Source organism: Phodopus roborovskii, unplaced genomic scaffold (genome assembly GCF_943737965.1).
Source record: "Phodopus roborovskii unplaced genomic scaffold, PHOROB, whole genome shotgun sequence".
NCBI lineage: Eukaryota > Metazoa > Chordata > Mammalia > Rodentia > Cricetidae > Phodopus > Phodopus roborovskii.
In genome coordinates this window covers 6,305,457-6,331,892 of record NW_026126636.1, presented here as the reverse complement: position 1 = coordinate 6,331,892, position 26,436 = coordinate 6,305,457, and the positions used below count along the sequence as shown (strand labels likewise).

At 51.6% G+C, this 26,436-nt stretch overlaps 2 protein-coding genes across 4 annotated transcripts; both read left to right on the top strand.

Moving 5' to 3' along the window:
• The first annotated feature begins 3,094 nt into the window (after positions 1-3,094).
• Positions 3,095-15,931, top strand: Hnrnpl (heterogeneous nuclear ribonucleoprotein L). 3 transcript variants are annotated; one of them, XM_051207569.1, is made up of 13 exons: positions 5,168-5,443; positions 7,611-7,729; positions 7,853-8,090; positions 8,203-8,290; positions 8,992-9,086; positions 9,170-9,242; positions 12,395-12,466; positions 12,578-12,858; positions 13,789-13,910; positions 14,158-14,359; positions 14,959-15,016; positions 15,130-15,225; positions 15,565-15,931. In XM_051207569.1, the coding sequence occupies exons 1-13, from the start codon at positions 5,186-5,188 to the stop codon at positions 15,621-15,623; spliced, it is 1,761 nt and encodes a 586-aa protein (XP_051063526.1). In that variant the 5' UTR covers positions 5,168-5,185; the 3' UTR covers positions 15,624-15,931. The 3 variants fall into 3 exon arrangements, with proteins under 3 accessions (XP_051063527.1, XP_051063525.1, XP_051063526.1); XM_051207570.1 differs by lacking the exon at positions 5,168-5,443 and adding an exon at positions 3,095-3,220 and having other exon boundaries at positions 12,395-12,858; XM_051207568.1 differs by having other exon boundaries at positions 5,164-5,443; positions 12,395-12,858.
• A 3,109-nt stretch (positions 15,932-19,040) lies between these two features.
• Ech1 (enoyl-CoA hydratase 1) lies at positions 19,041-26,436 on the top strand. The gene is made up of 10 exons (XM_051207577.1): positions 19,041-19,141; positions 19,443-19,647; positions 19,749-19,837; positions 23,991-24,112; positions 24,192-24,240; positions 24,428-24,492; positions 25,519-25,589; positions 25,668-25,739; positions 25,961-26,111; positions 26,243-26,436. Exons 1-10 carry the CDS (start codon positions 19,099-19,101, stop codon positions 26,345-26,347), a joined length of 972 nt encoding a protein of 323 aa, XP_051063534.1. The 5' UTR covers positions 19,041-19,098; the 3' UTR covers positions 26,348-26,436.

The following is a 26,436-nucleotide window of genomic DNA, read 5'->3' as shown; positions in this document are numbered from 1 at the left end:
TCGTATTAAGTCTGAGACCCCGTGGAATGGTACCACCAAAAAGTAAAGTGGTTCTTTACACCTTAATTCACCTAATTGAAAAGATCTCTTCCAGGCACATCAGGGGCTAACCTGATCTAGGTGATTGAAGAACCAGCCTGCCTCCATTTTAGGCTTAGAAGCCATTTTAGAGTAAAGACAAACTAGGTTCACTCCTGTATATGATTAAATCTGTTTCTCATGGATTGGGCCATGCCCCACCTGGTACCTTAACTACAAATGGTTCTGCGCTGCCTGTTCCAAGAATGGCAATCATGTCTTTGTTTTTAACAAGTTCTTTATAACCAGCTTGCAACCTTGCCTTTGTTTCAGAAGGCTGTGTGACCTCCCATGACCACCTGTTAGGCCCACCTTGCAACCTTGTCTTTGTTAAGATGAGTGGAAAAGCTTGCTTTGATTAGTTTGGCCATAATGATTTAGGTCAGTGGCCTTCCTCCTCCCATCTTCGGGATTAACATAATCCTTCCACACATGCCAGCATTTGTTTACTGAGAGATTTGAGATCCAGTCAAGTTGGCAAACATTAACCAACACTGCAGGTGAGCAAGGACCAGTAACACCCTCAGGGTAGCTGTGCCAGGAAGGCTGTGGCTTGCTTAGAGCAAAGCGGCTACAACTGTAGGTCTGAACTCCATCTTGGGATTGTGTAACTGAATATGGGGTTGGGGGGGGTAAGTTGGCAATAGTTTCAGAACATGCCATGGCTGCAACTACCCCCCCCCCCTTCTGAGTTTCTATCTCCCTGGCTGACTGCGAATTCACTACATAGACCAGGTCCAATTACAGAGCTCCAGGCCAGCCAGAACGACAATGAGACCATTTCCAAAAGGGAGGTAGCTGGAGAGATGACTCTGAAATTAAGAGAACAAGGTGAGCATAGTAATGCACGCCTTTAATCCCAGCACTGGGGAGGCAGGGGCAGGTGCATCTGAGTTTCAGGCCAGCCTGGACTACAGTGTGAGTTCCAGGACAGCCAGAGGTACATGGTGAGAGCCTGTCTCCACATAAACAACACAAACATATAAACTAACGAGAGCACTGGCTGCTAGCCCAGAGGACCCAGGTTTGATTCCCAGCACCCACTATGGTAGCTCACAACTGTGTGTAAGCTATCAGTGTCCTCTTCTGCTCTCTGGTACTTATGTACCCATACGGTTTACAAACGTTCAGGCAAAGCACCCACATACAAAAAAATAAATGTAAAAAGTCAGCAGGGTAGCTGAGCATGACGGTGGCAAAGGCCTTTACTTCCAGACCTCAGGAGGCAGAGGCAGTGAGTTCAAAACCAGCCTGTCTGCATACAGAATTCTATGTCAGCCAGGGAGGGCTACCTAGTGAGACACTCTTAAACAAACAAAACAAAAACTAACAGGGAAGGCAGACTTGAGGGAAAGGTGGACTCTGTTTGGGGCTGTTCTGTGCCTGTTACTGAAGGAAGAGGGATCTTAATACTTTTTAAATTTTATTATGGTATGCATAGGGTGTTTTGCCTGCACGAATGTCTGTATATGATACATGTGCCTTGTCCCGAGGAGGTCAGAAGAATGCTCAGAATCCCCTGGAAATGGCGTTATAGATGATGTGAGTCACCTCGTAGGTGCTGGGAGTTGTACCTGTGTCCTCTGGAAAAGCAGCCAGGGAGGGATCTTGGTTGCTAAGCCATCTCTCTCCACTACTCGAGTTTTTATTGATTTGCTTAGTGCTGTACTATGCGTGGAACCCACAGAGCTGGACATGGTAGGCAACAGCTCTGCCTTTCCCAGCCTCTCACTAGACGATTCTGGCGAGCTGTCACTGCTGGGCTATGGGCGAAGCCCTGGAGGAGAGTTTTAATTATCACTTTTATTATTGTGTGTGCATGGGGGGGGGCAGTGAGTGACATGATAGATTTGCAGCAGTCAGGAGACAACTTGTGGATCTAGTTCTGTCCTTCTACTTTCACTGGGTTCTGGGGATCGAATTTAGGTCATCGGGCTTGTGCACCAAAGCAGCTTTATTTACCCATCTGGCCAGACTCGATGGCTGTATTTTGATTAAAAAAAAAAAAAAAGTTGTTTCTTAAGGTAGGCTTTCATGTAACCCAGGTTTGTCCCCAAGAACCGAGATTACAGGCAGGCGCGGAGGTGGCATCACTGAACTTCTGGCTAGAGGGACGTTTAGAGAGTGGACTACATCAGGAAGTGACCTCATTAGCTTAGCTTGCTTTGTTCTTGCCAACAGCAAGCAGGTTCATTTCCTAACCCTTTCTACTCCAGGGTGGTCCCAGCATGAGGGGGGCATCCACGATGCTCCAGGAACCTTCCATTCTCCACCTGTCTGGCACACTTCTTCGGCCGAACCTTGGCAAGAAGAACAGAGTTTCTGAGATGAGTCGGGACAGTTGTTGCCACACTGTGTGCGGAGGCTCACTGAACTGAGATAGGACTCAAAGGTCGTTAGGTGAAAAGAACCGAGTTGGCTCGGCCGTTAAGAGCACTTGTTGCTTTTGCAGAGGACGGGGGACCGGGTCCACATTTATGCTCACAGTTGTCTGTCGCTAACTGCAGCCCAGGCAACCCTCTTCTGACCTAGGCAGGCAGAGAAAATCAGCAGATTTGGGTAGGTGGGGATTTACAAGAGCTGTGAGAGTCCGATGACCTGCGTGTAAGTCCGTGTAGTCTAGATTTGTAGCCCAAGCCGCCCTTAAACTCGGGACTCGGTGACTTTGCCGGCTAGCTGAACCAGGCCGCAGGGTCTAACCTGTGCTGTCCCCCCACCATTCTTCAGTACACAGACAATCACCCTGCCTCGGTTCTGATGGCAGACACTTAGCAGCCGTGGCACCTTGGGTCCTCTGAGCCTGCTTGCTCATTTGTACAACATACATGTCTACATTCATCTCCAAAACACTCAGCAAACGGAGAGAATAGAACTGCCACGTGAACCCCAAGCAACTGGGAGACTTCTTCCCCCCCCCCGGAGGAAAGTGGGACTGGGGGTGAGCGGGAACGCGGAGCCAGAACGAACGCAACAGCTCAACGTTCTTCCCACTCGGTTCCAGCTTCGGTACCTCCTCGGTTCCCCAACTCCCCCAGTGAAAAGAGGTCGTGGTCCCTTTAAGGCCCGCCCCTCCCTCCCCCAAAACTTCCCAGTGTCTGCTCTTTTCGATCCCGGACGGCCGGCCAGGCTCGCCGCCGAGCTGGTAGGGGACGGGGCGGCGGGGTCGGGGAGGGCGGCGGGGGGACCGGCGGGACGCACGTCGCCGCGCCGGCGGGAGGGCGGGGGCCAGGCTGCGGGAGCAGCGGGCGCGGGCGCCAGTGGCTGCCCCGGGCGCGCACGGCCCGCCAGCGGCCCGCGCTGTGCAGGGCCCCGCCGAGCGCCGGCGACGCTCCCGAGTGAGGGGCGTCCGGGACGGCCGCGGGGGCGGGGAGGGGACCGCCCGCTCCCCTCCCCCACCGCCGCCTCTGACGTCGACGCGGAACCCGCCCTTCCGCGGGAGCGGCCCGCCCCGCCGCTGCGCGTCACCCGCTGCGCCGCGGCGCACCCCACGTTGGGAGTGCCGACTTTGGAGTGGCTGTGTGCAGTGGGTAGGGTGGAGGTGCGTTTCGGTCGTCAGACGCCTCCACGCTTCTTTTCTGTTTTTCAATTAGAGAGAATCCTTGTGTAGCGCAGGGTAGCCCTGAAGTCAAGGCAATCCGGCCTCTGACTTCGGAGCACTGGAATTACAGGCTTGCAGCCACCAACCCCATGCTAAAAACTTAACCGAAACAAACGGGGTTCCATCCCCTGTGCCCCCACATTTCAAACTTAGTCCTAAGAGGATCCCCACCCAGGGGCTCCCACTGGCCTGGAGGAAAGGTGCCCCAGCACGTTTGGGGCGGCCTGTGAATCTTCCACGACCTTAAGGCTTTCTTTTGTGCGTGCGTGTGTGTGTGTGTGTGTGTGTGTGGTGGGGTGTAAAGACGCGCCTTGTCTGTGCTAGGCAAGCCTCCCCCCGCTGAGCTACGTTCACAGCCCGTTTGACTCTTGTCCCCATATCGCCTCCGGACGGGACCATGGTCAGGATCCTCGGTTAGTACCTTCCCTGCCGCTCCCCGAAGACCAATCCCTCTCAGGGCAGTCTCCAAGGAGCGAGTCTAGGCCACAAAGCACTCCCAAGGACGCAGGGTGCTGTTGCCACGTGCGAACCGAGTTCAACTGCAAAGATCTGCCGTGGCTGAATTTAAAAGGGATGATGGCGCCTGACAGGGTCCGAAGTCATTTGGCAATGAGTGCGTTTATAGTGAGAAGTGCTCTGATTTGGAGGCTCTTTTTCAAAGAATAATAATAACCTTCCAGATAGGGTAAAGGTGAAGTGGAAACGTTATTTAATGGGCTCATAACTGCAAACTGCTGTCTTGATCTACATTTCCGGAGCTTGCAAGCAGCAGGCACGGAAAAGGTCGTCCGGGTAGTCCACCGGTCGCTTCCTTAGTTAGAGTCACCCATTCTCTTGAGGCCCCGAAAAGTACAGTAGCGCATGCGTCCTCGGACCCGTTCCTAGATTGCGCCAGAGAGCGCCTACGAGCTCCCCGTTTTCACCAATCAGTCGTCCTATACCATCTGGGAAGAGGGTTTTCTTTCCACTCTCCATTGACCAACCGAGTGGTGACGTAGAAGACGGGCACCAGCGGGAACCATTGCGGGAACTCAGAAAGGAAGGCCTTTCTTGTATCCCCGCGGAGTGGCGCGGGAAGGTAATCGTTGTGACTGGGGGGGAGCGGGATGCAAGGATTTCCGAGTGACCGATATGCGAGGAAACCAATGAGAGCGGGAAGGAGGCGGAGCTTCAGGGAGCCGCTTCCATTTGCTGTCCGTGGGAAGGCGGAGCGATGCCAAAAAAAAAAAAAAAAAAACACCCGGCCTATCAAATCGGAGTTTATTTTAAGGAGGCGGAGCTGGAGGGAATGACTGGCAGGAGGCATCCACCTATACGGAGTGCGACAGGCGAACGAGGGCGGGCTCCGCAGCAGAACGGCACGGGCTCTATCCAATAGGCATGAACTGTGGGGAGTCTTCCCCTCCCCCCACGCCAGGGCCAGTGGCTCCCCCTATCGGGTGGGGGCGGCGAGTGACGGGCGTGTCCCTCCCCCAATGAGAGGCGGGGGGAGGCGGGTTCTGCGCCGCCATGTCGCGGAGGCTGCTGCCCCGGGCGGAGAAGCGGCGTCGGCGGCTCGAGCAGAGGCAGCAGCCGGACGAGCAGCTGAGGCGGGCGGGAGCGATGGTGAAGATGGCGGCGGCGGGCGGCGGAGGCGGCGGTGGTCGTTATTACGGCGGCGGCAACGAGGGAGGCCGAGCCCCTAAACGGCTGAAGACTGAAAACGCCGGCGACCAGCACGGAGGCGGCGGCGGCGGCGGATCCGGGGCGGCGGGCGGCGGCGGCGGGGTGAGGCCAGGGCTTTAGGCTCCCGGAAGGAAGGGGCAATTTCTTAACTTTAAAGCTATTTATTTTTGCGGGGGGACCTCTGCGCACGCGCTGCAGCCCTCGCGCTTTTAGCGGGGTGGGGGAGGGGCAGGCGTTGGGCAAACGGCGGGGTTTGCGCGAGGACAGGCGCTTGCGCGTGCGCGCAATCGTAGCGGGGCTTGAGGGGGCGGAGGAAGCGGCTGCCTCTGCGGGCGGCTGAGTGCGCAGGCGTCGCGGGCTGGCATGTGGGGGGCCCAGGCACGCGGCCGGGACTTTTTTCTCCCCCCTTCTCCCTTTATCGTTTTTTTTTTTTTTTTAGTCTGTCCCCGTGCGCAAGCGCGCTTCTCTAACTCGATCTTGTGAGCGGGAACGGGGTGGGCGGCGGCTTGACGGGGTCGGCGATTCCGCCCCATCGCGATCGTAATTACGGTCGCATATTTATAGAAGTTGTCTTGGTGAGGCTATAATGCCCAGCCAGACCAGAATATTTCATCTCTGTTGCTGTATGCATTGTAAAACGGAAGCGAATTTGTGAGAGGTAGATAATAACTGTTTGGGCAATTGGGCCAAGCTCAGAAGTCATCACTCAGTTTGCTTACGGTTTCCAGGAGAGGGGCATTTATAAATTCAAATGTATTCTGGGCCTGTGGCCCATGCACAGAGACATTTGACCTACTCAGTCCTCTAAAAGTCAGATATATCAATTCTGTGTTAGGGTGCATTCAGCACCTCTTTTAAAAGTGTTACAAAGTCCTCCTTCCGGGCATGGTGGTGCGGGCCTTTCATCTCAGCGCTCTGGAGGCAGAGCCGGGCGAAATCTCTTTTAGAGTTTGAGGTCAGCTTGGTCTGCATAGTGAGTTCCGGGCTAGATAAGGAGACCCCCCCCCTCAAACAATGTCCTCTTGTTCAGCTGCATCTAGTGCTGTAAGCATTTATTAGCTTACCCTCATTAGGATGCTAGATTTCCTCGTGTTTGGAAGACCTTCAGTTAGACAGCTGGAACCCAAGAGGTGGAAGGAGAGTACGGATTCCAGAGAGTAATTCTCTGAACATCTCATGGGCAGCGGCGGGAGAGGGTTCAAACGGGTTTTTTTAGAGAAAGGAATCATAGAAAGGGGGGTGTGGAGACCACCTCCCAGGACAGGAGCGGCAGGGATGGGGCCCTTGCTTTTATTTTTTTCCTTTTTTGAGACAGGGCTTCTCTGTGGCTTTGGAACCTATCCTGGCACTTGCTCTGTAGATCAGGCTGTCCTCGAACTCACAAGAGATCCACCTGCCTCCACCTCCGCCTCCCGGGTGCTGGGATCAATGGTGTGTGCCACCACTGCCGTCTGGGGCTATGTCCTGTCAGGACCCCACGGGCAGGCCAGTACAGATGCCTGAATACTAAGTGTGCCTTGCCCCCCTTCCCAATAATTTAAAGTTGGCTGTTGCTCTGAGATGAGTAGAGTTTGTAGATTCCCTTACAGAACAGGAAGTTATAGGGCTAAGATTAACCAATCTTGGGGCTGTGGGAGACAAGCCTCAGCTGAAAACTCCCAGGAAGACAGTGTCTTTCATCCCTGAAAAAAGAGCCCACTAATGGTCATGGCCTTCTGCCTCCTGATCTTCAGACAGGAGCCTAGGTTCGTGTGTGGGTGTGGGTGTGTGGATTCCCCCAAGGTGGAGCTGGGATAACAGTTCAGAGGGAAAGACCTTGGCCCTGTGCTCTGTAGTTTGGCCTAGTCAGTGTAAGACAGGAAGGGCATGTTGTCCTGGATACCATGTGTCTTGGAGCACTTGGTCTTTTGCCCTGGTTGGAGCTGAAGGTGACTTGTGGGTGACGGTCATTCTTCACTAATGAGTGCAGCTGGCCTAGCCAGAGAAAGAGCAGACACTAGAGCACACGCACAGTGTGTTCTTCAGGCCAGCAGCAGCTGCTGGAGCTCTTCCCGTGGGTGTGGCCCTTCCCGAGCCTCTCTTCCTGTGTACCTTGATTGAGGAGAGAGACAGATTCCAGGAAGAGTGCCAAATGTGACACTGGTTCTCCCGACAGTCAGCCTGCCTAAGAAACAAGCCGATGGGCAGATGGCTGCCCACTCAAGCCTTTTTTCCATCGGTGGCATTGGATTCGTGTCTCCTTACTCATTGTGTGTCCATTCTTTTTCAGGAGAACTACGATGACCCCCACAAAACCCCTGCCTCCCCAGTTGTCCACATCAGGGGCCTGATTGACGGTGTGGTCGAAGCTGACCTTGTGGAAGCCCTGCAGGAATTTGGACCCATCAGGTATGCCTTCTTAAGCCAGGGGTTAGGTCTCCTTCGCGTTCTCCTGGGTCACTGGTGTCTGGCCCTGGGTCTGTGGCTGGGTCCTGTTCCTTATTCCCCCAACCCTACCCCACTCCTCTGCAGCTATGTGGTGGTGATGCCAAAGAAGAGACAGGCGCTGGTGGAGTTTGAAGATGTCCTGGGAGCTTGCAATGCGGTGAACTACGCAGCTGACAACCAGATCTACATTGCTGGTCACCCTGCTTTTGTCAATTACTCTACCAGCCAGAAGATCTCCCGCCCCGGCGACTCGGATGACTCCCGGAGTGTCAACAGTGTGCTTCTGTTTACCATCCTGAACCCCATCTACTCCATAACCACGGTATGTGCTGGCCGCATTCCGTGGGCTGCCCTGGAAGCTCCTTCCCCGTTGTCTCAACTCCACCCCAAGCCAGCGTGACATGCCATGTAATCACCTGTTGTTGTTTTCACAGGATGTTCTTTACACTATCTGTAACCCTTGTGGCCCTGTCCAGAGAATTGTCATTTTCCGGAAGAATGGAGTCCAGGCTATGGTGGAATATCCTTTTCTGGGAAACTGGTGTTCTTTGGTCTGGAAGATCTCTCAGGGCTTGGCAGAGAGAACTCATGCCATGTAATATACCAAATGCCTTTGCATAGACAATTAAGTGGAAGGAAAACTGAACAGGGAACCAGCCACACGCTACCATAGTCCATGGAATAGTCCATGAGGGTTATGTAAGAGCGGGTGATCTGAAGAGGGCGCTGTTTTATTCGGTGCCTCATTCTGCGTAAGTGAGAGCACTCAGCCATACCCACAGTCCTGTGAGGTGTTGGTATTCTGTGTAGAGAGGGGGCTTAGATAAGGAGGAATCGGAACACTCAACTGCAGGGTGACTTAAAAGAGGAGGGGGAGGGGGTTTAGATGAAGATGGCTTGTTAGAGCCTCCTTGGCTAAGGTGCAGTGAGAAGCCACCTTCAAAAGCAGGCGGGATGTAGATTTCAGAGATAAGATGGGGCAGCTTGAAATAAGCTGTGGGCGCTGCGCCATGGCTCTGGTGGCTGGGATAAGAGTATAGATCAGAGAGAACCCTGGCCAATGGCTGCTTCCCTGGGGTAGTCGCTGGTATGTCACCGGGCTCTTGTTACCTGAGGTTATGTAGTGCTCAAAGCCTTCGAGTGCTGTTTGGTCCTCGGTTTTTGGGTAATGTAATACCTTCTCCAAAGCTCCACAGTGATGGTTTCCTTAAGTTCTCTCACATTTGATTCTGTGCAAAGTGCCCAGCGGGCCAAGGCCTCACTTAATGGGGCTGATATCTATTCTGGCTGTTGCACCCTGAAGATCGAGTACGCGAAGGTGAGGCTGGGAGATGACTGCCCAATGTCAGGTGCCCGGTGAGATGAGGCACTGCCGTCTCAGACTTTGTCTTGTCCTTGCAGCCTACCCGCTTAAATGTGTTCAAGAATGATCAAGATACTTGGGACTACACAAACCCCAACCTCAGTGGACAAGGTAATCCTGATGGCTACTTTGTTCTAAACACACCGCCTTGCCTCTTCACTCGACTAGTGTACCTCATAGACCCGGGCTCAGGGTTATGTAATGCCATTGGGCTCCCTGTGGACATGGGAGGGCCTTGGGTCAGTTCTGCCCCCCACCCCCAGTTTAGTGAAGGGGCAGAGTGGGAACAGGACATCCCTGAGGAGGCATGGCATGTGCACAGAAGTCGGAAGTAGCTCCATAGGGTTTTGCTGCTTTCTTCATTCTAGAACCTGGTTAGGGTGCCTAAGCCTTCATTCCCTGGAGAGTGAGCAATAGTCCTCCCTCCTGTGTGAGGGTTCTGACGGTAGGGGTGTGGGGAGGGCGTTTGAAGCAGAGCCTCCAGCAAAGACACCTTGTAGAGGTCACTTGCATGAGACCAGGGTAGATATTACTGATCTCCTTTGTAGAGGGGACTCAGCTCCTCTTCAGGGGTCCACAGAGACAACCCCCTTTCTAGAATGTCGAGACTGGTTTGCTTTTGGTAGGTGGGAGAGGTGAAGGATTATCTTTGAAAAACAGCGTCGCCCCTTCTGAAAATCAGCAAGATGGACCACCTTTTGGTCTGATACGCCGGACTAGGCCTTGGGCTGTGGGAGGAGGCTGGTGGCTGACTTGCAGAGGCTCTGGGAGGCCAGAGACTCATCCCTACACTTGTAGGTGGGCCTGTCTTGCTTGCTTTGCAGCTGAGAACCAGTGGGCAGGGTGGGCTTAGACTCTCCCAAGGACCCTCAGAATTGGCCCTCTGGGCCTGGCTGCTCCCTCCAAAAGTCAAAGGCAAATTATGACCAAGTGAAAGTACCAGAGCGGGCAATGGCATTACATGACTGCTGACAGAAACATGGCAACCAACCATTTCTTCTCCAAGGAACACAAATAGAAGATGGGCAGACCGGCAGGGGCTAGTAGCAGGGGCTTCCTGTACATTGGTTTTGATGCCTCTCAGCTTTGGCCGCCCCAAGCCTGGGGCCCAAAAAAAAAAACAAAAAACAAAAAACAAAAAACGAGGGCTGATGAGGTGGCCTGGAGTGAGGGCGGTGCTTCACCACCCCCTCGGGAACCACACCTCAGCGGCTCTGCCTCTGCACATTGCGCACCAACACACAGGGCACAAAACCACTAGTTCTTCCTGGAGAACAGAACATGCAGCCTCCATCACGTCCCCAGAAACAGCCGCAGATTGAGCTCACTACATCAAGAACACCACACCGCGCTCCAAGGAACAGCTACAAGCACAGAGACAGAGGCAGACAGAGACAAAGAAAGAGACGCAACATGGCAGCAGACACTGCTTTTTTTATTAAACATTAAAAGTCAAAAATCCAAGCAAACTTGAACCCAAGAATGTACACAGAAGTAGGAAACACAGAACAGAGCTCACCCAGCCAGCCAGCGGAGAACGATTCGATTCATAGACTGAAGTAGATTCCATGGGCCTCCAAGACAAAATAGGATCCTCTCTCCATTCCTCGCCATGTGGGTTTTGTTTAAGTCCTTTGGTTTGGGGAGGGCCTTGTTTTTTCTTTTGTGTTTTGATTTTTTTTTCCTGCAGTCACCGGCTGCCAACACAGTCTGCACCAACTGGAGATCAGAAATAAAAAAAAAAAAAAAATTAACCACAACAACAAAAAAAATCAGAAAACCAAAACAGACCTAAAATGCAAACAGCTCAGAGGCACACAGTCACCTACCTGCTGGTGGGTAACCGGGCGCGCTACCAAGGCCAAGTGCAAGCATAGCGGGGCCACTGGCACACTTCATACCAGGAGACACGCACATGGAGCGCTACACAGCCAGAAGCACCGCACCGCACCGCACTGCAGCACATAGTGTGACAGTGTGACCCACTCCACACACCTTTATTTCCATTTTCTGGTATCTTCTGAGGACAGAACATCTGTGAGCCAATTTTGATTTAACCAAAACATTGACTTTTATAAAGAAAAATGTAGCGGATATATACCGTGACTTGTATTTATGACTGTAAAACCATGTGATGCAGGGTCGCAGTGTATGTTTGATGGGACGCCATCTTTCAGAACTGTGCTAACTCACTGTTGAAGCGTCCAATGGTAAGAGAAAAATACAGATTTGTTTTTTTGTGACAAATGGACATTGTACTCTGTACTTCTGCTGTAAGTAGCCCTTTTCCATCTTTGAAATGACTGTTAAAAAAAAAAAAAAAAACCCAGGCAGGGTGGCAGGAAAGGGCAGTGATCTCAAGTTCCAGGTCTTGGTTGCCACCCAGACCTGGGCTGAGGTTCTAGCTCAGCCTCTGATTTGCAAGAGTGTCTTAACAGCTCAGTGAAAAAGTAACTGCTCCGATGTCTTACCTGTAAGATGGGGCTGGGAAATGAGTACCTACCTCATAGGGTTGTTGTGAGGAATTGGAGAAGCTGTGATGTCTGTAAAGTGCTTACCAGTGTCTGTCACTTAAGCGCTGAACTAATGTTTAAGAACTACAGCTGGGGTCGGGAGGGGGCTCTGCGCCACTGTTGGGTCTGAGAATGTTGATGCCTTGTACCTGACTGCTCTTTCAGACCGATTGTGCTGTTGCTGGCTTGTGTCAGCTCCTACAGTCCCTCTGGACTGGGTGGGATGTGGAGGGCGGCTGGGCCCAGGGCTCATAAAAATGGGGCCTGGAGTGAGGCCTTGTGCTCCCAGAATGAATCTAGAGGCTTCTGGGCTCTTTGACCTCATTCCGTCTATCTTGGGTTACTTATTTGTTGCCCTTAACCTTTTCTCCTCCCTTCATTGGGAATTACTTTGTGAAACTGGTCTCCCTCTGTTGCTTTTCCACGCTATAGTTCCCTAGACAGCCTGGGAGCTGGGCTTGCCACTGCCTGTTCCCTACTAACCAGGCCAAGCGAGAGTAAGCAAGTTCAGAAGCTGGTGTCCTTGGCAGAGAAATAAGGCAGGGGAAGGAAGGTGGATCCCAACTTCAAGACCTGGGCTTCATGCCCTGACACCCACCCACCCACAGGAAGGAGGCCTCAGCAGCCCTTGTAAGGAAAGGGTTTGCAGCTGAGCTCCCAGGAGCTCCTTGGCCTCGAGATTGGCTTCTAGTCAGGAGTGGGGGGATTCTTTCTTGAGTTCTATTCCTAACTCTTGTTTTCGATCTACAGGTGACCCTGGCAGTAATCCCAACAAACGCCAGCGGCAGCCCCCTCTCCTGGGAGATCATCCCGCTGAATATGGTGAGGGCAGGGGGTTCCCCTCCGTGGACTCCCGTGGCTCATGTGCCCCTGCCCGTCGTCCGCCGCGAAAATTCTCACCCGTCCTCCCTCTCTTTCCTTCCCACCCCCCAGGAGGGCCCCATGGTGGGTACCACAGCCATTACCATGATGAGGGCTACGGGCCCCCCCCACCTCACTACGAAGGGAGAAGGATGGGCCCACCTGTGGGGGGTCACCGTCGGGGCCCAAGTCGCTATGGCCCCCAGTATGGTCATCCCCCACCCCCTCCCCCACCACCCGACTATGGCCCCCACGCTGACAGCCCTGTGCTCATGGTCTATGGCTTGGATCAATCTAAGATGAACTGTGATCGAGTCTTCAATGTCTTCTGCTTGTATGGCAATGTGGAGAAGGTGAGCTGCTTTCCTTGAAGAGCTGAAGGAGTTCCCAAGCTTCAGATGGAGGGGAGCAGAGGGGAAGGACAGCGAGGCGCACCGTGTGTGGTAGTGAGGGTCCCTGTGGACAGCCCGCTTCACGGGTTTTTCCCTTATTAAGGAGCCCAGTGCCTCCTCTGTCTTACAGTAGTGAGACTTAGTGCACAGATGAGTCAGAAGTCCTAAGGATGTACACACAGTAAAGATAGCTGTATAAAAGTTGCCTCTGGACAGCTCCAGGTAATCTGGCATTCTCTGCTGGAAAGTTGACTCCACCTGGTAGCTGGTGGTTTCTTATCAAACCTGTCCAGGAGTGTAGCCCTGGGCTTGGTCCAGCGATGATGATGCTCGCCTGGGACCCTAGCACTCAGGAGAATGGGCTGCGAGTGTGGCCGTCTCAAAGAACACAGGAAAGCTTGGGGGATTGATGTGCTTTTTGTGTAGTTGTTTGCGTGGGTTTTTAACCCCCACTGTAGCTGGGAAGGACAGGTTAAATACTCTTTACATGGAAGCAGGAGCTGGCTAGATAGCCTGACTTCAGAGCCTTCTTTCCAGTGTGTACTAGAGTACTTTGTAAAATGGTTTGGGGCTCAGCGTGCTTAGGAGCCCCAGGGATCCATCCCCAGCGCTTAACATTTACTGTGAATGGATACATAACATAGCATAGTGAAAACATGCTTTCTCCTTTTTGCCTCACGGGGCAGCTCTCCAGTGGGAAAGACACTGCCGGGGCTCTGCTGCCTACTTTGGATTAAGCTCATGCCTAGGCCAGACCTGTTTGGGGATGGTTCTGATCCCCAGTCACATGTGAGGAAATGGAAGTCTAGCGCAGGAGTTAGCTTCTGATTGGTGGGGGAGAGGACCCTGGCACCTGGACACTGCTGAGTTATACCTCTCCCCCCCCCCCAGGTGAAATTTATGAAAAGCAAGCCGGGGGCCGCCATGGTAGAGATGGCTGATGGCTATGCTGTGGACCGAGCCATTACTCACCTTAACAACAACTTCATGTTCGGGCAGAAGATGAATGTCTGGTAGGTACTGTCCCAGGCAAGGGCAGGTTGAAGAGGAGCCGTGGGCAGTCCCAAGTTCTGACTGAGATCAAGGTGCTTGCCCAGGCAGGGGAGGGGTCTAGGCACAGGAGCCATGTTTCTGCTTGCGTGGGAAGCCCCGTGCAGTAACATGAGTTAAAGCATCCGCAGTGTTACCCAGACATGGGACTGGCTGAGCCTCTGGCAGGCCCAAGAACACAAAGGACAAAGACTTGCCTTCTCTTCTCAGTGTTTCCAAGCAGCCAGCCATTATGCCCGGCCAGTCATACGGGCTAGAAGACGGGTCCTGCAGTTACAAAGACTTCAGCGAGTCAAGGAACAATCGGTTCTCCACCCCAGAGCAGGCAGCTAAGAACCGTATCCAGCACCCTAGTAACGTCCTGCATTTCTTCAACGCTCCCCTGGAGGTGACTGAGGAGAACTTCTTCGAGGTAGGTGTTGTGGCTGCTCCATCATGGCATTGTCCTTGAGTTAGGCTCGTTCTGTAAGTAATTGGTGGGCTCCTAATGCCACTCACAGGGCCCGGGGTTTTGGGAACAGAAAAACAAACCAGACAGGTGCCCTGCTCACTGCTGGGGCAGGAGAGGGCGGAAGCGTGCATGTCACAATGCAGTATTTGTCTCCTGTGCTCCTGCACACCTTGGACAAGTGGTAATGACTGGTGATTTGCCAAGAGTGGAGTCAGATCTCGGTCATCAGGCCTCTGGGTGTCTGGATGGCTCTAGAAGGTGACACTTTGGACAGCCTGGTCAGAGGAGACGAGAGGCCCACGGATGTTGCCCAGCAATTGAGCAACTCATTTAATGCCACTCGTACCCACCAGGCTGCCAGGATGGGAGTTGAGAAGCAGTTTCCTCTCTTTGGGCTGCCTCAGTGAGATGTATTTCTGACTTTTCAAGTTGCAAGGTGATAGTGTGCCTTGTGTTTGTGATCACAGCTGTCTTTAGAAAACAACATACTAGGCCCGGTCTGCTTGAAGGCTCCCAGAGGCAGCCCATGGTTTCTGAATGCTCTTATCTTTCTGCCCTAGATCTGCGATGAGCTGGGAGTGAAGCGGCCAACCTCCGTGAAAGTATTTTCAGGCAAAAGTGAGTCTCTGCATCATGTCCTCCAGGCCTCTGCCTCTAGGTGCTTGCTGGGAGGAGACCCACCTTCTCCTGGCTCAGCCTAAGCCTGTTGCTGTCTCTTGCTTTCTACTTAGGTGAGCGCAGCTCCTCTGGGCTGCTGGAGTGGGACTCTAAGAGTGATGCCCTGGAGACCTTGGGCTTCCTGAACCATTATCAGATGAAAAACCCAAGTGAGTGTCTGTGTGTCCTGCAGAGTCCCCCTGGTGGCCTGATGGTTTGTCTGGCTATGTGCCAGAGCCATCCTTCTGCCCGCAAGATAGGACCCTAGAGATTGCCTTTGTCGCAGACACAGGCAGATGGGACTTGGTCACCAGGAGAGCAGTCTGATGACATTCTCCTGGGAAGCCAGCCAGGCTGTTTGGTTCCACCCACCTGAGAGCTTGGGCGCCCTGGCTGGTGATGAGTTGCATCCCTGTAATTGAGCTGCAGAAGAGGGTGTGTGGGTGCAGATCGGGGTGATTGGTCGGGAGCTCCAGAGTGCAGCCTGACACCTGTCCTCTTGTTTGCAGATGGCCCGTACCCGTACACTCTGAAGCTGTGCTTCTCCACCGCACAGCACGCCTCCTAATTAGACGCTGGGAAGAGCACATCTGAGCAGGAAACGTCCCTTTCCTTTACGCTGTTGGTTTTCTTTGGTTTTGTTCAGTTTTGATTTATTTTTGCAGTTCTTGTTTCCTTTTTAAATGCTAGGTCAGTAGAGGCTTAACCACAACGGAAATGCTGGAACTCTGGAGGGGGGGAGGGGAACTGGTATCTCCCAAGATTAACCTTCACTTTTTAAGATAACTGTATGTGTGATTTTTTTTTCCCCTGTTCATATATTTGTGCTGCCCATGTATCTTGGCACATTTCAATAAAATGGTTTGGAAAATAAAACTTTGCTGGGCTGCAGGGTGGGCTGTCTGTTCCTTCCTACAGTTACCTGGAGGGCAGTAGGCTCAGGATGGACAGTAACCTGCAGTGGCATTCTAGAAGGGCGCTGCCCAAGCAGGTTCATTTTAGTCAGGTCGGTCATTGAAAAAGTGGAATTAGCCACTAGCGAATGACTCAGTGGCTAAAGGTTCTTGCTGGCATGCCTGAGTTGGCTGAGTTCAATCCCAGGTGGAAGGAGAAATCCAGTTCCACAGGTCGTTCTGGCCTGTGTGCACAAGCACGCACATGTACCATGGATACAATTACAGACAAGTGGTGCGTATCATTAATCCAAGGGAATCTAACCTGATCTACAGGGTGAGATCCAGGACAGCCAGGGATGCACAGAGAAATACTGTCTCAAAGTTGGAGCACACCCCCCCCCCCCCAGGGCCTCACAAATTTGTGGCTAGTCAGGACAATGACGCTGCCACATGAGGGAAGTTGTAAAGCTGGTATAGGAGGACCCACAGAATGGACCTAGACACCTGTGTTTGTGAGTGCAAGACAAGACTGGATTAAGCAAACCAAAAAAAAAAAGTGTATTCCCCCGCCCCCCAGTAAGGAGTTATTTTCCTTTTTTTGTTTTTAATTCCCAAACCGTTTCTCTGTAGCCCTGGCTGCCCTGGAACTCACAGAGCTTCCCTGCCTTTGCCTCCTGAGTGCTGGGATTACAGGTCTGTCCTTTTACATTTCTATTGTTTGTATGCTCAGATTTCCACCAAATGAAGACTTGGGGTCAAAGTCATTGGGATTGGAAGTTCCTCTATGGCTGTGTCTGTTTAGGAAGGAAAGTTTGGAACAATGCTCTGTATGACAAGTTACAACAGTACTTTGGCTCCTGCAGAGTATCATTGTTAGCTGATGCTTTACCTAACCTGGTCCTCCTGAAGTAGTTTCCAGACCTTTCTTGCTAAGTAACCTGATGTTCATCCTGAAGCAAACTTCACAGTGGAGTTGAAGAATGCAAGCCCTTTAAGTAGTGGGACATACATAGTCCTGGGATTTAGATGGAATCTTCCAAAGATGACTTCAGTAGAAGGCAGGGCCTAGAAGCATGGGTTAAGGACTGTGATGTCATGGAGGGTGGAGGTAATCTGCAGAGGAGCAGGCCACATTAGTGGCAGAGGTAACAATGTGTCCTTGAGAGCCTCGTGTAGGCCTTCCAGCTAAACTGCCTTCTGCAATCATGGGTTATCAAGTGGAAAGTACCAAATCTACCTGGGTTTGCTGTATGTAATAAAAGTTACTCAAAGTGAGCTTCGTACCGTCTGTCCCAGCGTATTCTCTGTAGGCAATTTGACCTTTAGATGCAAACACACACCACAATTATTTTCTTTTTGTACTAGTTATATTAAACAGTACACATCTTAATGAAATGAAGACATGACCACTCCATGGTTTGGTTGAGGAGAAGGTTTTTATTGTAGGTGGGAGGTACGCCAGGGTCATTTGGAAGGGTCCAGAGCAGGGAGAGAAGGTAGTAAACTAAACATGACCAGTAGACTGAAGCCAGCCATGGGGCAGCGGGGACCAAAGGTTGCATGGCAAAAGTGATGGGGACATGTGGGAATAAATGGAGCTGGAAGAAAGGAAAGCCAGGAGCTCAAGTTCAGAGTAGGGGATGCTGAGGAACTGCAAGGACATACTTAACCAGTGTGTGCTCTATATGCTAACAGGCACCAGTTAGCCATTTGTCCCAGGCTTTCTTCTGGAGCTAACCTTTTTTCTAGTCTTTTTGCTGACGGGGCAAATCTCTTCGGTAACTGCTGCTTAGCTGAAATTAAGAGTATCCTCCTCTCCCACTTTGGTATTTGCACAGGATTTTCTCCTGATAGTCTCTTGAAAAAGAGCCTGCCTGGGTTACAGATATTTCATTAAAAAGGAAACATCCACTGGCTCAGACACAGCTGTTCGCCCTCTTGGTAAACATTTCCCTAAGGAACACACTTACACAGTATTTTATGCTCTCGGGTAATGCATCCTCAGTACTTTGGGAGTGTGTGTTTGCGTGTGTTTTAAGAACCTAGCAAGCCTGGTGTGGTGGTGGACATCTTTAGTCCCAGCACAAGGGAGACACAGGCAGGCAGATCTATGTGAGTGTAAGGCCGGCCTAGTCAACAAAGTGAGTTCCATGACACAGAAACCTTGTCTCAAAAAACAAGCAAGCAAACAAAAAACCATCAGAAAGAAAGGAAAAAAAAAAAAAAAAAAAAAGGACAGAGAGAGAGTGTGTGTGTGAATTTGTTTTGTTTAGAGGTAGGGTCTCTACATAGTCCTAGCTGTCCTGGAAGTTGCTCACAGAGATCCACCTACCTGGGTCCCTTGAGGGCTAGGATTAAAGACGTGAGCCACTACACTTCTTTGGGTTCTTTTTAGAGCACGTTGGTGCACATCACCCCTTTTCAGGATGCAGGAGGATCCTTGCAAGTGCCAGGGCAGCCCCAGGTTTATGTAAACCTTATATTTAAAAAAAAAAAAAAAAAGAGGCTAGGGGTTGTGCTGTGGTAGAATGCTTGCCTATGCTGCTTGTCTCAGGACCCTTGTACCACAAAATAAAGGAAGGTGGGCGTTAGAGTCATTTACTCCTTCCTGCCTAAGCATTTCTAAGTATCCAGGAACCTTGAACCAGTGACTTCCTTGTTCCAGGAGCCAGCTTTCCGAGTCCCGCGGGAAGCTGTACCACTTTCCGGCTGCGAGGGAATTAAAACTGCTTGATTCTGTCCTGTCTGTATCTTAGCAACTTTTTTGTAACCATATCCAGGCAGGACGGTAGATTTCTAGGCTGCTGCCATTATTGACTGTTTCAGCTGTCCTCAGTTTTCTTGTTATAACACAGCGCTGTGATGAACTTTATACAGAATTTTCCAGCAGCCAAATGTTTTCTCAGGCCAGTTTCCCACTGGGCCAAAGGTCTCACTTTTAAACGTCCTAAGCACAGGAGACAGGAGGGAGTTGCTATTTACAGTTGCCCTTAGTAAAGATGGCGAACTAGGTGGGGCCTTGCTACTAAAGGTTGATGGCCGCGGTGGCTTCGATGCCCTTGACCAACATGGCGGGTGTTTATGCCCGCCCCCTTTATTTTCTTCCGTGGACCGTCGCGCCACTCCACAGTGCGGACCTCTGCAGAGATGAGGGCAGTTTCCAGCAAACTCCACGGCCTGCTGATGCAGCGTGAGTTACCCGTGAATCTGGGGGGATTCGTTGTTGCGTAGTCTTGTTATAGAGGCAGGAGCCGTTGTGTAGTTAATGCAGTTAGAATTTTTAGGCCTGTCTTCCGATCTGGATTCTCCAAGCTTGGGTGATTCCCACAAACAAGGGTCTAACTAAATAGTCTCATAAGCACATCCTAATCTTAAAAGCTATGTCCGGCCAGCCGGGGGCTCCGAGGAACTTGTGTTGAGTCACTCAGGGGTGTATGCTGTTGAAATGTCTCCATTCTGGAATCGCAAAGGCTCTTCCCATCTCTCCCCAGAGCTGAGAGGTACCAGCCAGCTGAATTGCAATGCCAGCCTTCGGCCTCTGAGCTCTTCTGCACAAGAGGCCTTCAAAAGAGCTCCCGAGGAATTGTCAGACCACAACTATGAGTCTCTTCAAGTGACATCGGCTCAGAAGCATGTTCTCCATGTGCAGCTAAACCGGCCAGAGAAGAGGAATGCCATGAACAAGGCCTTCTGGAGGTCTGCAGACTCAGAAGCCCGTCTGCGAGAGGAGGCAGGGGGAGGCGGGGACAGGGGCTTCCCACTCCACGGACAACCCTTCACTTCTGGCTCCTACACAGGGAGATGGTGGAATGCTTCCAGAAGATATCCGAAGACTCTGACTGTCGGGCTGTTGTAATATCTGGTGCAGGGAAAATGTTCACCTCAGGTAATTTCTCTGCTGGCCTCCCTCCTCCTGGGGGAAAGCTGCCTTGCTGCCTTTCCCTCTGCTCTCTTTGCTGATTTTACTTGTTTACCCTTGCTTTTTGCTTTTTGTTTTTGTTTTTCTCCCCTAAGTAGCTCTGGCTGGCCTGGAACTCCATATTTAGACGAGGTTGCTCTAGAACTTGATGTAATTCTCCTGCCTCAGCTTCCTAAAAGTTGAGTGCTGGGATTATAAACACTCGTGACACCATGCCTGAGCAGTGCCTTGGCCCTCCTCCCTTTCTTCTGAAATGATTAATAAAAGAAAAAAATAATAGCCCATCTGGTGATGCACACGCTTAGTACCAGCACTAGGCAGAGGCAGGCGGATCTCTGAGCCCAAGACCAGCCTGGTCTACAGAGCGAGATACAGGACAGCCAGGGCTACAGAGAAAGCCTGTCTAGAGGAAAAAATAATTACGTGTGTGTGTGTGTGTGTCCTCAGCAGGTCCATGGCTTCTCTCTGGCAACTCTCTGTGTTCCTCTCCCAAAATTCTCCTAGTATAGGAGCCCTGTCTGTACTTCCAGCTTGGCTACATCCTGCCTGCCCATCGGCTAAAGCAGCTTTATTCATCAACCAATAAGAGAAACATATTCACAGCACACAGAAGGACATCCCCCATCAGGCGCATGCCACCAACGCCAGGCTAGACCAGCTGTTTTCTTTCGGTCTATTTTAAGACATTCACGTGCGGATGTACTCCGGAGCTGGTACAAACCCCAGAATTCCCTCTTCACAAGTCCCGACACAGAAATTAGTACAGCAGAGCATGATGGCAGGACCCTGAAGTTGGATTTCCATGGTGGACCTGTGACCTGCGACAAGGCTCTGGACCTCTCAAAGCCTGTAGTGGTGGGGACCAAATGTGTTTTCATAGCCACAGGCCTTGTCAGTAACAGCACACTGTATTGACTTCTGCTTGCTTCCCCAGACACAGAAATCCACTGGGCTTTCTCCTCTCTGGACCTTTCTCCACTTATTACTATGGCTTTTTTTTTCTCTATGTTTTTTTTAAAATTCTTATTTTTCATATCGATCCCAGTTCCCTCTCCTTCCCTTTCTCCCCCCTCCCTCCCATCCCCACCCCCACCGCCCTTCTATCCCATTGAGCCCTCCTGGAAGGCTTCACACCCTCCATGGCCTTTTTTCTGGCATCTCTCTTCTGCTGTGAAACATACCCAGCGATTTTTTTTTTTTTTTTTTTTTTTAACTTCAGGTACTTTTTTTTTTTTTACAATCCTCAAATTTCTAATTGTTTCTTTGTGATGAGATCTCACTATCTAGGCCAGACTAGCCTTGAGTTTCTGATCCTCCTACTTGAACATGCTGTTCAGCCCGCCTCTTGTTTGTTCTTTTTTGTTCTGTTTATGTTTTTGCATGTGTGTGCACATGTGTGAAGGCACAGCCCAAGACTGATGTCCCAGGGCTTTCTTGATTGCGCTCAACCTTGTACATTGAGGCGTGTCTCTTGCTGAGTCTGGAGTTTGGCACTCAAACTGGTCTGACTAGCCAGCTTGCTCCAGAGGTCCCCTTACTCTTGAGCCCAAACTGGGATTAAAGCCTTTAATCCCAGCATTTAGAAGGCAGAGGCAGGAGGATCTCTGTGAGTTTCAGACCAGCCAGAGTGAGACCCTGTTTCACAAACAACAACAAAACTCCAGTTCGTAGAGCTGACATTCTAGAATGATGACTAGGTATACTGGATCAGACAGATGGATTGGAGAAAGGTAGAGCCAGAGATAGAGGGAACTGGGTGAGGGCCTCTCTCAGAAGGTGATCTTTGAGCTGTGTGGACGTAAGGCCGGTAGCCAGTCTTGTGATCATGAGGGGACAGTTGTTGGCACAGGGAACAGGAAGTGTAGAGGCACTGGATGGGACTATTGGAGCCACTGTGTCCTAAGCAGCAGACAGAAGTAAGGTTTGTTCATGGCTGGGGAGGCCACAGAAAGGGTTGCGTATTTTATTGTAATTTTTAAACATTAGTTTTTATTTTACACGTGAGCATTTTACCTGCATGTATGTAAGTACATTACATATATGCCTAGCACCCTCGAACTGGAGTTAGATGTTACAGATGGGTCAGGTGGTAGTGGCATACGCCTTTAATCCCAACACTCAGGAGGCAGAGGCAGGCACATGTCTGTGAGTTCAAGGCCAGACTGCTTTAGAGAGCAAGTTCTAGGACAGCCAGAGCTGTTACACAGAGAAACCCTGTCTCAAATGCTCCCCCCACCAAAAAAAAAAAAAAAAAAAAAAAAAAGGAATTACAGATGGTTGTGAGTGACTACGTCGATGCTAGGAACTGGACAACCTCCCTCCCCAGTGCCCACCCACAAAAGAGTAACAGGTGCTTTTTTTTCCCTTAAGTTAATTTCTTCATTTATTGTGTGTGCATTGGTGTTTTGCCTACACATACATCTGTGTTAAGGTGTCAGAACCTTTGGAAGAGAAGCCATAAAAGAGAAGCCAATAAAAAAAATTTTTTTTTATTTTTATTTTCAAGACAGGGTTTCTCTGTGTAGCTTTATAGACCAGGTTGGTCTGTCTCAAACTCACAGAGATCCTCCTGCCTCTGCCTCCTGAGTGCTGGGACTAAGGTGTGCGCCACCAATGACCAGCACTCTCTCTTTTTTTAATTTAATAGTTTTATTTTTCCAAATGTACAGCTGATGGAACCTGCTCCTGCATCTTCATCAGCAGCTAGGGCATTTCTACCCATTGTGTTTTTGGTGGGAATTACTTGGACTTTGTGCTTTGAAACGAGCTTGGTAAATCTTACTAAGTAGCTCCTGGAGGGCTGCCCTGGCCCAGGAACCTCAAATCTTCAGTCCCTCAGAGACCACAGCTGATTGTTGGGAACTACCTTATAGTTAGTTTGTCATACAGAGCTTTGTCAAACAAGAGTAGGTAGTTGAGCTTATCCTGAACTTTGTCTTTGGACCACTTTTTTTTTTTTTTTAATTTTATTAGGTATAGTGTTCTGCCTGCATGTACACCTGCAGGCCAGAAGAGGGCACCAGATCTCATTACAGATGGTTGTGAGCCACCATGTGGTTGCTGAGTCTTGAACTCAAGACCTCCAGCCCTGGACCACTTCTTTCTGGCCTAGCCACCAGACTTGTTTACTGGCTCTTTGTCTTTTTTGGCTGGCTTTCTGGCATTTTTCTTCTTGTCATCTTTGGGTGGCATGATGAAGCTTGGAAGGTGGTGATGATCACTGCAGCTTTGCTAAGACATCTGCAAAAACAAAACAAAACAAACAAACAAACAAAAAAAAAAAACAAAAAACAAAACAAGCGCTCTTAAGCCCTGGGAAATCTCTGCAGCAGTTATTTGTTTATTTAGTGATTTTTGAGACTGCTTCTGTAGCCCTGGCTGTCTGGAACTCAGTATGTAGACAAGGCTGGCCTCGAACTTAAAGCAATCTTTCTACCTCTGCTTCCAAAGTGCTGGACTACAAGCATGAGATTCAAGGGCTTTGTGTCTCTCTTATTTAGAATGGTTTTTTAACACATTGTGGACCAACCTGAGACTTCTGCATTCTAGGCAGGGGCTCTACCACTGAGCCACACCCCAGCCCCTCACTGGGGGATTCTAGGCAGGGGCTCTACCACTGAGCCACACCCCAGCCCCTCACTGGGGGATTCTAGGCAGGGGCTCCACCACTGAGCCACACTCCTAGGTCTTTACTTGCGGATTCTAAGCAAATGCTTTAGCACAGAGCCATGTCCCCCACCTCACTGATGAATGGTAGGCAAGTGCAAAGCAGCTCGGACTTCATATTTATTCTGCTGGGTTTGGGAGGCAGGGCTCATGGGCTCCCCCTAGTGATGTGTGGGGATAGTTTACCATTCATGGAGAATGTCTTTCTTGGGAATGCCAATATTGCCTGCATCGGGGAAAGCTGAGGCTGGAAATTGAGGTCAGCCTGAGCTACATGGAGAAACTTTGTCTTGGGTAAAACAAAGCAGCAAATAGTCATTTGGTGCCCCCCCCCAGGAAATCCCAGATACCCCCAGACCTTCGTGAGCTTTTCTCTGTGCTGTGGTGGTGTTTGGGTTTGAGCCCTGTCTGGGGTAGTTAAGTGGGGCCTCCTCATGGCTTCTCTTCTCGTCAGGTATTGACGTCGTGGACATGGCACACCTCCTGCAGACCCCAGGAGATGATGCAGCCCGCATGGCCTGGCACCTCCGCGACCTCATCAGCAAATTCCAGAAGACCTTCACTGTCATTGAGAAGGTGACAGGGCTGCATGGCATCCTTTCTGCCTACCCTTCCTCTGCCAGCTTTGACCCCCCAACCGTCCTTTCTATTTTAGTGCCCTAAGCCAGTGATTGCTGCCATTCATGGAGGCTGTATTGGTGGAGGTGAGTCTGGAGTCGCCAGCCACCACTAGGGTGCCTGCAGGGGGAGCTGCTACCCCCTGCTCCCCGCCCCCCACCCTGGCCTCAGCTCAGCTGTTGCTAATTACAGGTGGTCCCCAGCTGTGACCGCGTGTTTTGGGAAGAGGAATCGGTTCGTCATTATTCATTGTCCCTGGCCTTTTCCTTCCAGGCGTGGACCTCATCACTGCCTGTGACATTCGCTACTGTGCCCAGGATGCTTTCTTCCAGGTCAAGGTGAGGCACTTCCTGAGCTCCTGCCTTTCTGGGACCCTTGCAGGGCTACACAGCCACAGGATGGGGGCAGGGCAGGGACAGTGCAGGCCACGGCAGCTGGGACTCAGGGTTTCCTGGAAGAAGGTGTAAGGTTCTGGCAAGGGCGGGGCACACCTGTAGTCTCAACCACAGAGACTTTGGCAGCCTGGGCTGCCCCAATGAGTGCAGGGCTGCCGTGGTTTCTTTTCCTGTTGCCATGCTAAAATCCTTGGAAAAGCAACTTAACAGAGAAGGGGTTTGTTTTAGCCCACAGTTCAAGGCACGGTCAATCGTATCTGGCAAGTGAAGACAGACCCTGAAGGAGGCCGTGGCCTCATCACTGTAGTTAGAAGAGAGAAGTGTCCAGCCCGCCACATGCCAGGGTCCCACCCACAATTAACTACATCAGTCATTGCACTCAGGATAGTACCTCACGCCAGGCATGCCTTTAATCCCAGCCCAAGGAGGCAGAGGCAGGAGTTCGAGGCCAGCCTGGTCTATAGAGCATGTTCCAGGACAGCCTGGGATACACAGAGAAACCCCGTCTCAAAAAAAAGCCAAACAACAAAAAAGACAGTACCCCAGAGGCTGATCTCTAGGTTCTGTCAGGTTGACAGGAAACACTTGACACCACACAGACCAACCTGAGCCACACAGTGAGACCCTGGCAGAAAGGTGGGCGGGTACACAGCTCATGGTAGAGGGCATGAATGGACAAAAAGCTCTGAGTTGGCACTGCCCAGCTCCGAAAGGGGATGCAGGCTCAGCTGTGGAGGTGGAGGATGTCATCCTGGGCGCACCCATCATGAGTTAGTGGTTTATGCATAGACACAGCTGTCATCTGTACAAGGGCTGGAGTGGAGCCAGGGTTCTGGAAAGGGCCTTGTGAGCAAGCTGGGGGTCCAGGTAGCATCGCCTCTTGAGGTGTCTGAGCTGGAGGGTGGGGCGCTGAGCTTGTGTGGGAGCCATGGCGGACGCAGAGCAGACCTTGACAGTGTTCCCCTCTAGGAGGTGGATTTGGGCCTGGCTGCCGACGTGGGGACACTGCAGCGACTGCCCAAGGTCATTGGGAACCAGAGGTGAGAGGGACAGTAGTGGACCCGGAGAGGAGGGGCAGACCCAGATGACATCAGCTCCTGACCTCCCTGTCCTTACAGCCTGGTCAATGAGCTCACCTTCACCGCACGAAAGATGATGGCTGACGAGGCCCTGGACAGTGGGCTGGTCAGGTAGGACCCCGACTGGCTGATGGCAGGGAGGGGCATAGGGCCACCCAGGCCAGGGTGAGGCGCCATGGCCTCCTGGGCCTTTCTCAGTGGCCTTCCTCTGAGCATGACCCCGCCCGTGGCTGACTGAGCCCCGTGGTTGGGTTTCCGTTTTCTCTGTGAGGCCACCTGGCCATCCGCAGGGAAAGGGCTCTGCCACCTCTCACCTCTTCCTTCCCTGGCAGCCGAGTGTTCCCAGATAAGGACAACATGTTGGATGCAGCCTTTGCCCTGGCGGCTGAGATTTCTAGCAAGAGTCCTGTGGCTGTGCAGGGGTCAAAAATCAACCTGGTCTACTCCCGAGACCATACTGTGGACGAGAGCCTTGACTACATGGTAAAGGCCACCTATACCAGTCATGGGCCTCCCTGGTCCAGAGCGGCCAGCGAGGGCTGGGGGTGGGTCTGCATGTGCACACACCTCCTCTGATTGGCGCCCTGCCCGTCTTTCCCACACCCTTGATCCAGGCCTCCTGGAACATGAGCATGCTTCAGACCCAGGACATAATCAAGTCTGTCCAGGCAGTCATGGAGAAGAAAGACACAAAAAGTGTCACCTTCTCCAAGCTCTGAGTGCCTTCCTGATCCTGAGAGAGGAAGGCTCCGGGGAGGGTCGGGACGGTTCCCTCAGTGCCGGCTTCCATGTGGTGGCCCAGCGTATA

Excerpts from the sequence above, each read along its gene's own strand:
- Ech1 (XM_051207577.1), top strand. The coding sequence starts at position 19,099 with ATGAGGGCAGTTTCCAGCAAACTCCACGGCCTGCTGATGCAGC. Across the intron at positions 19,838-23,990 it reads AGGGAAAATGTTCACCTCAG|GTATTGACGTCGTGGACATG; the intron begins GTAATTTCTCTG and ends TCTTCTCGTCAG. Across the intron at positions 25,740-25,960 it reads CTGGACAGTGGGCTGGTCAG|CCGAGTGTTCCCAGATAAGG; the intron begins GTAGGACCCCGA and ends CTTCCCTGGCAG.
- Hnrnpl (XM_051207568.1), top strand. The coding sequence starts at position 5,186 with ATGTCGCGGAGGCTGCTGCCCCGGGCGGAGAAGCGGCGTCGGCGGCTC. Across the intron at positions 5,444-7,610 it reads CGGCGGGCGGCGGCGGCGGG|GAGAACTACGATGACCCCCA; the intron begins GTGAGGCCAGGG and ends ATTCTTTTTCAG. Across the intron at positions 13,911-14,157 it reads GGGCAGAAGATGAATGTCTG|TGTTTCCAAGCAGCCAGCCA; the intron begins GTAGGTACTGTC and ends TTCTCTTCTCAG.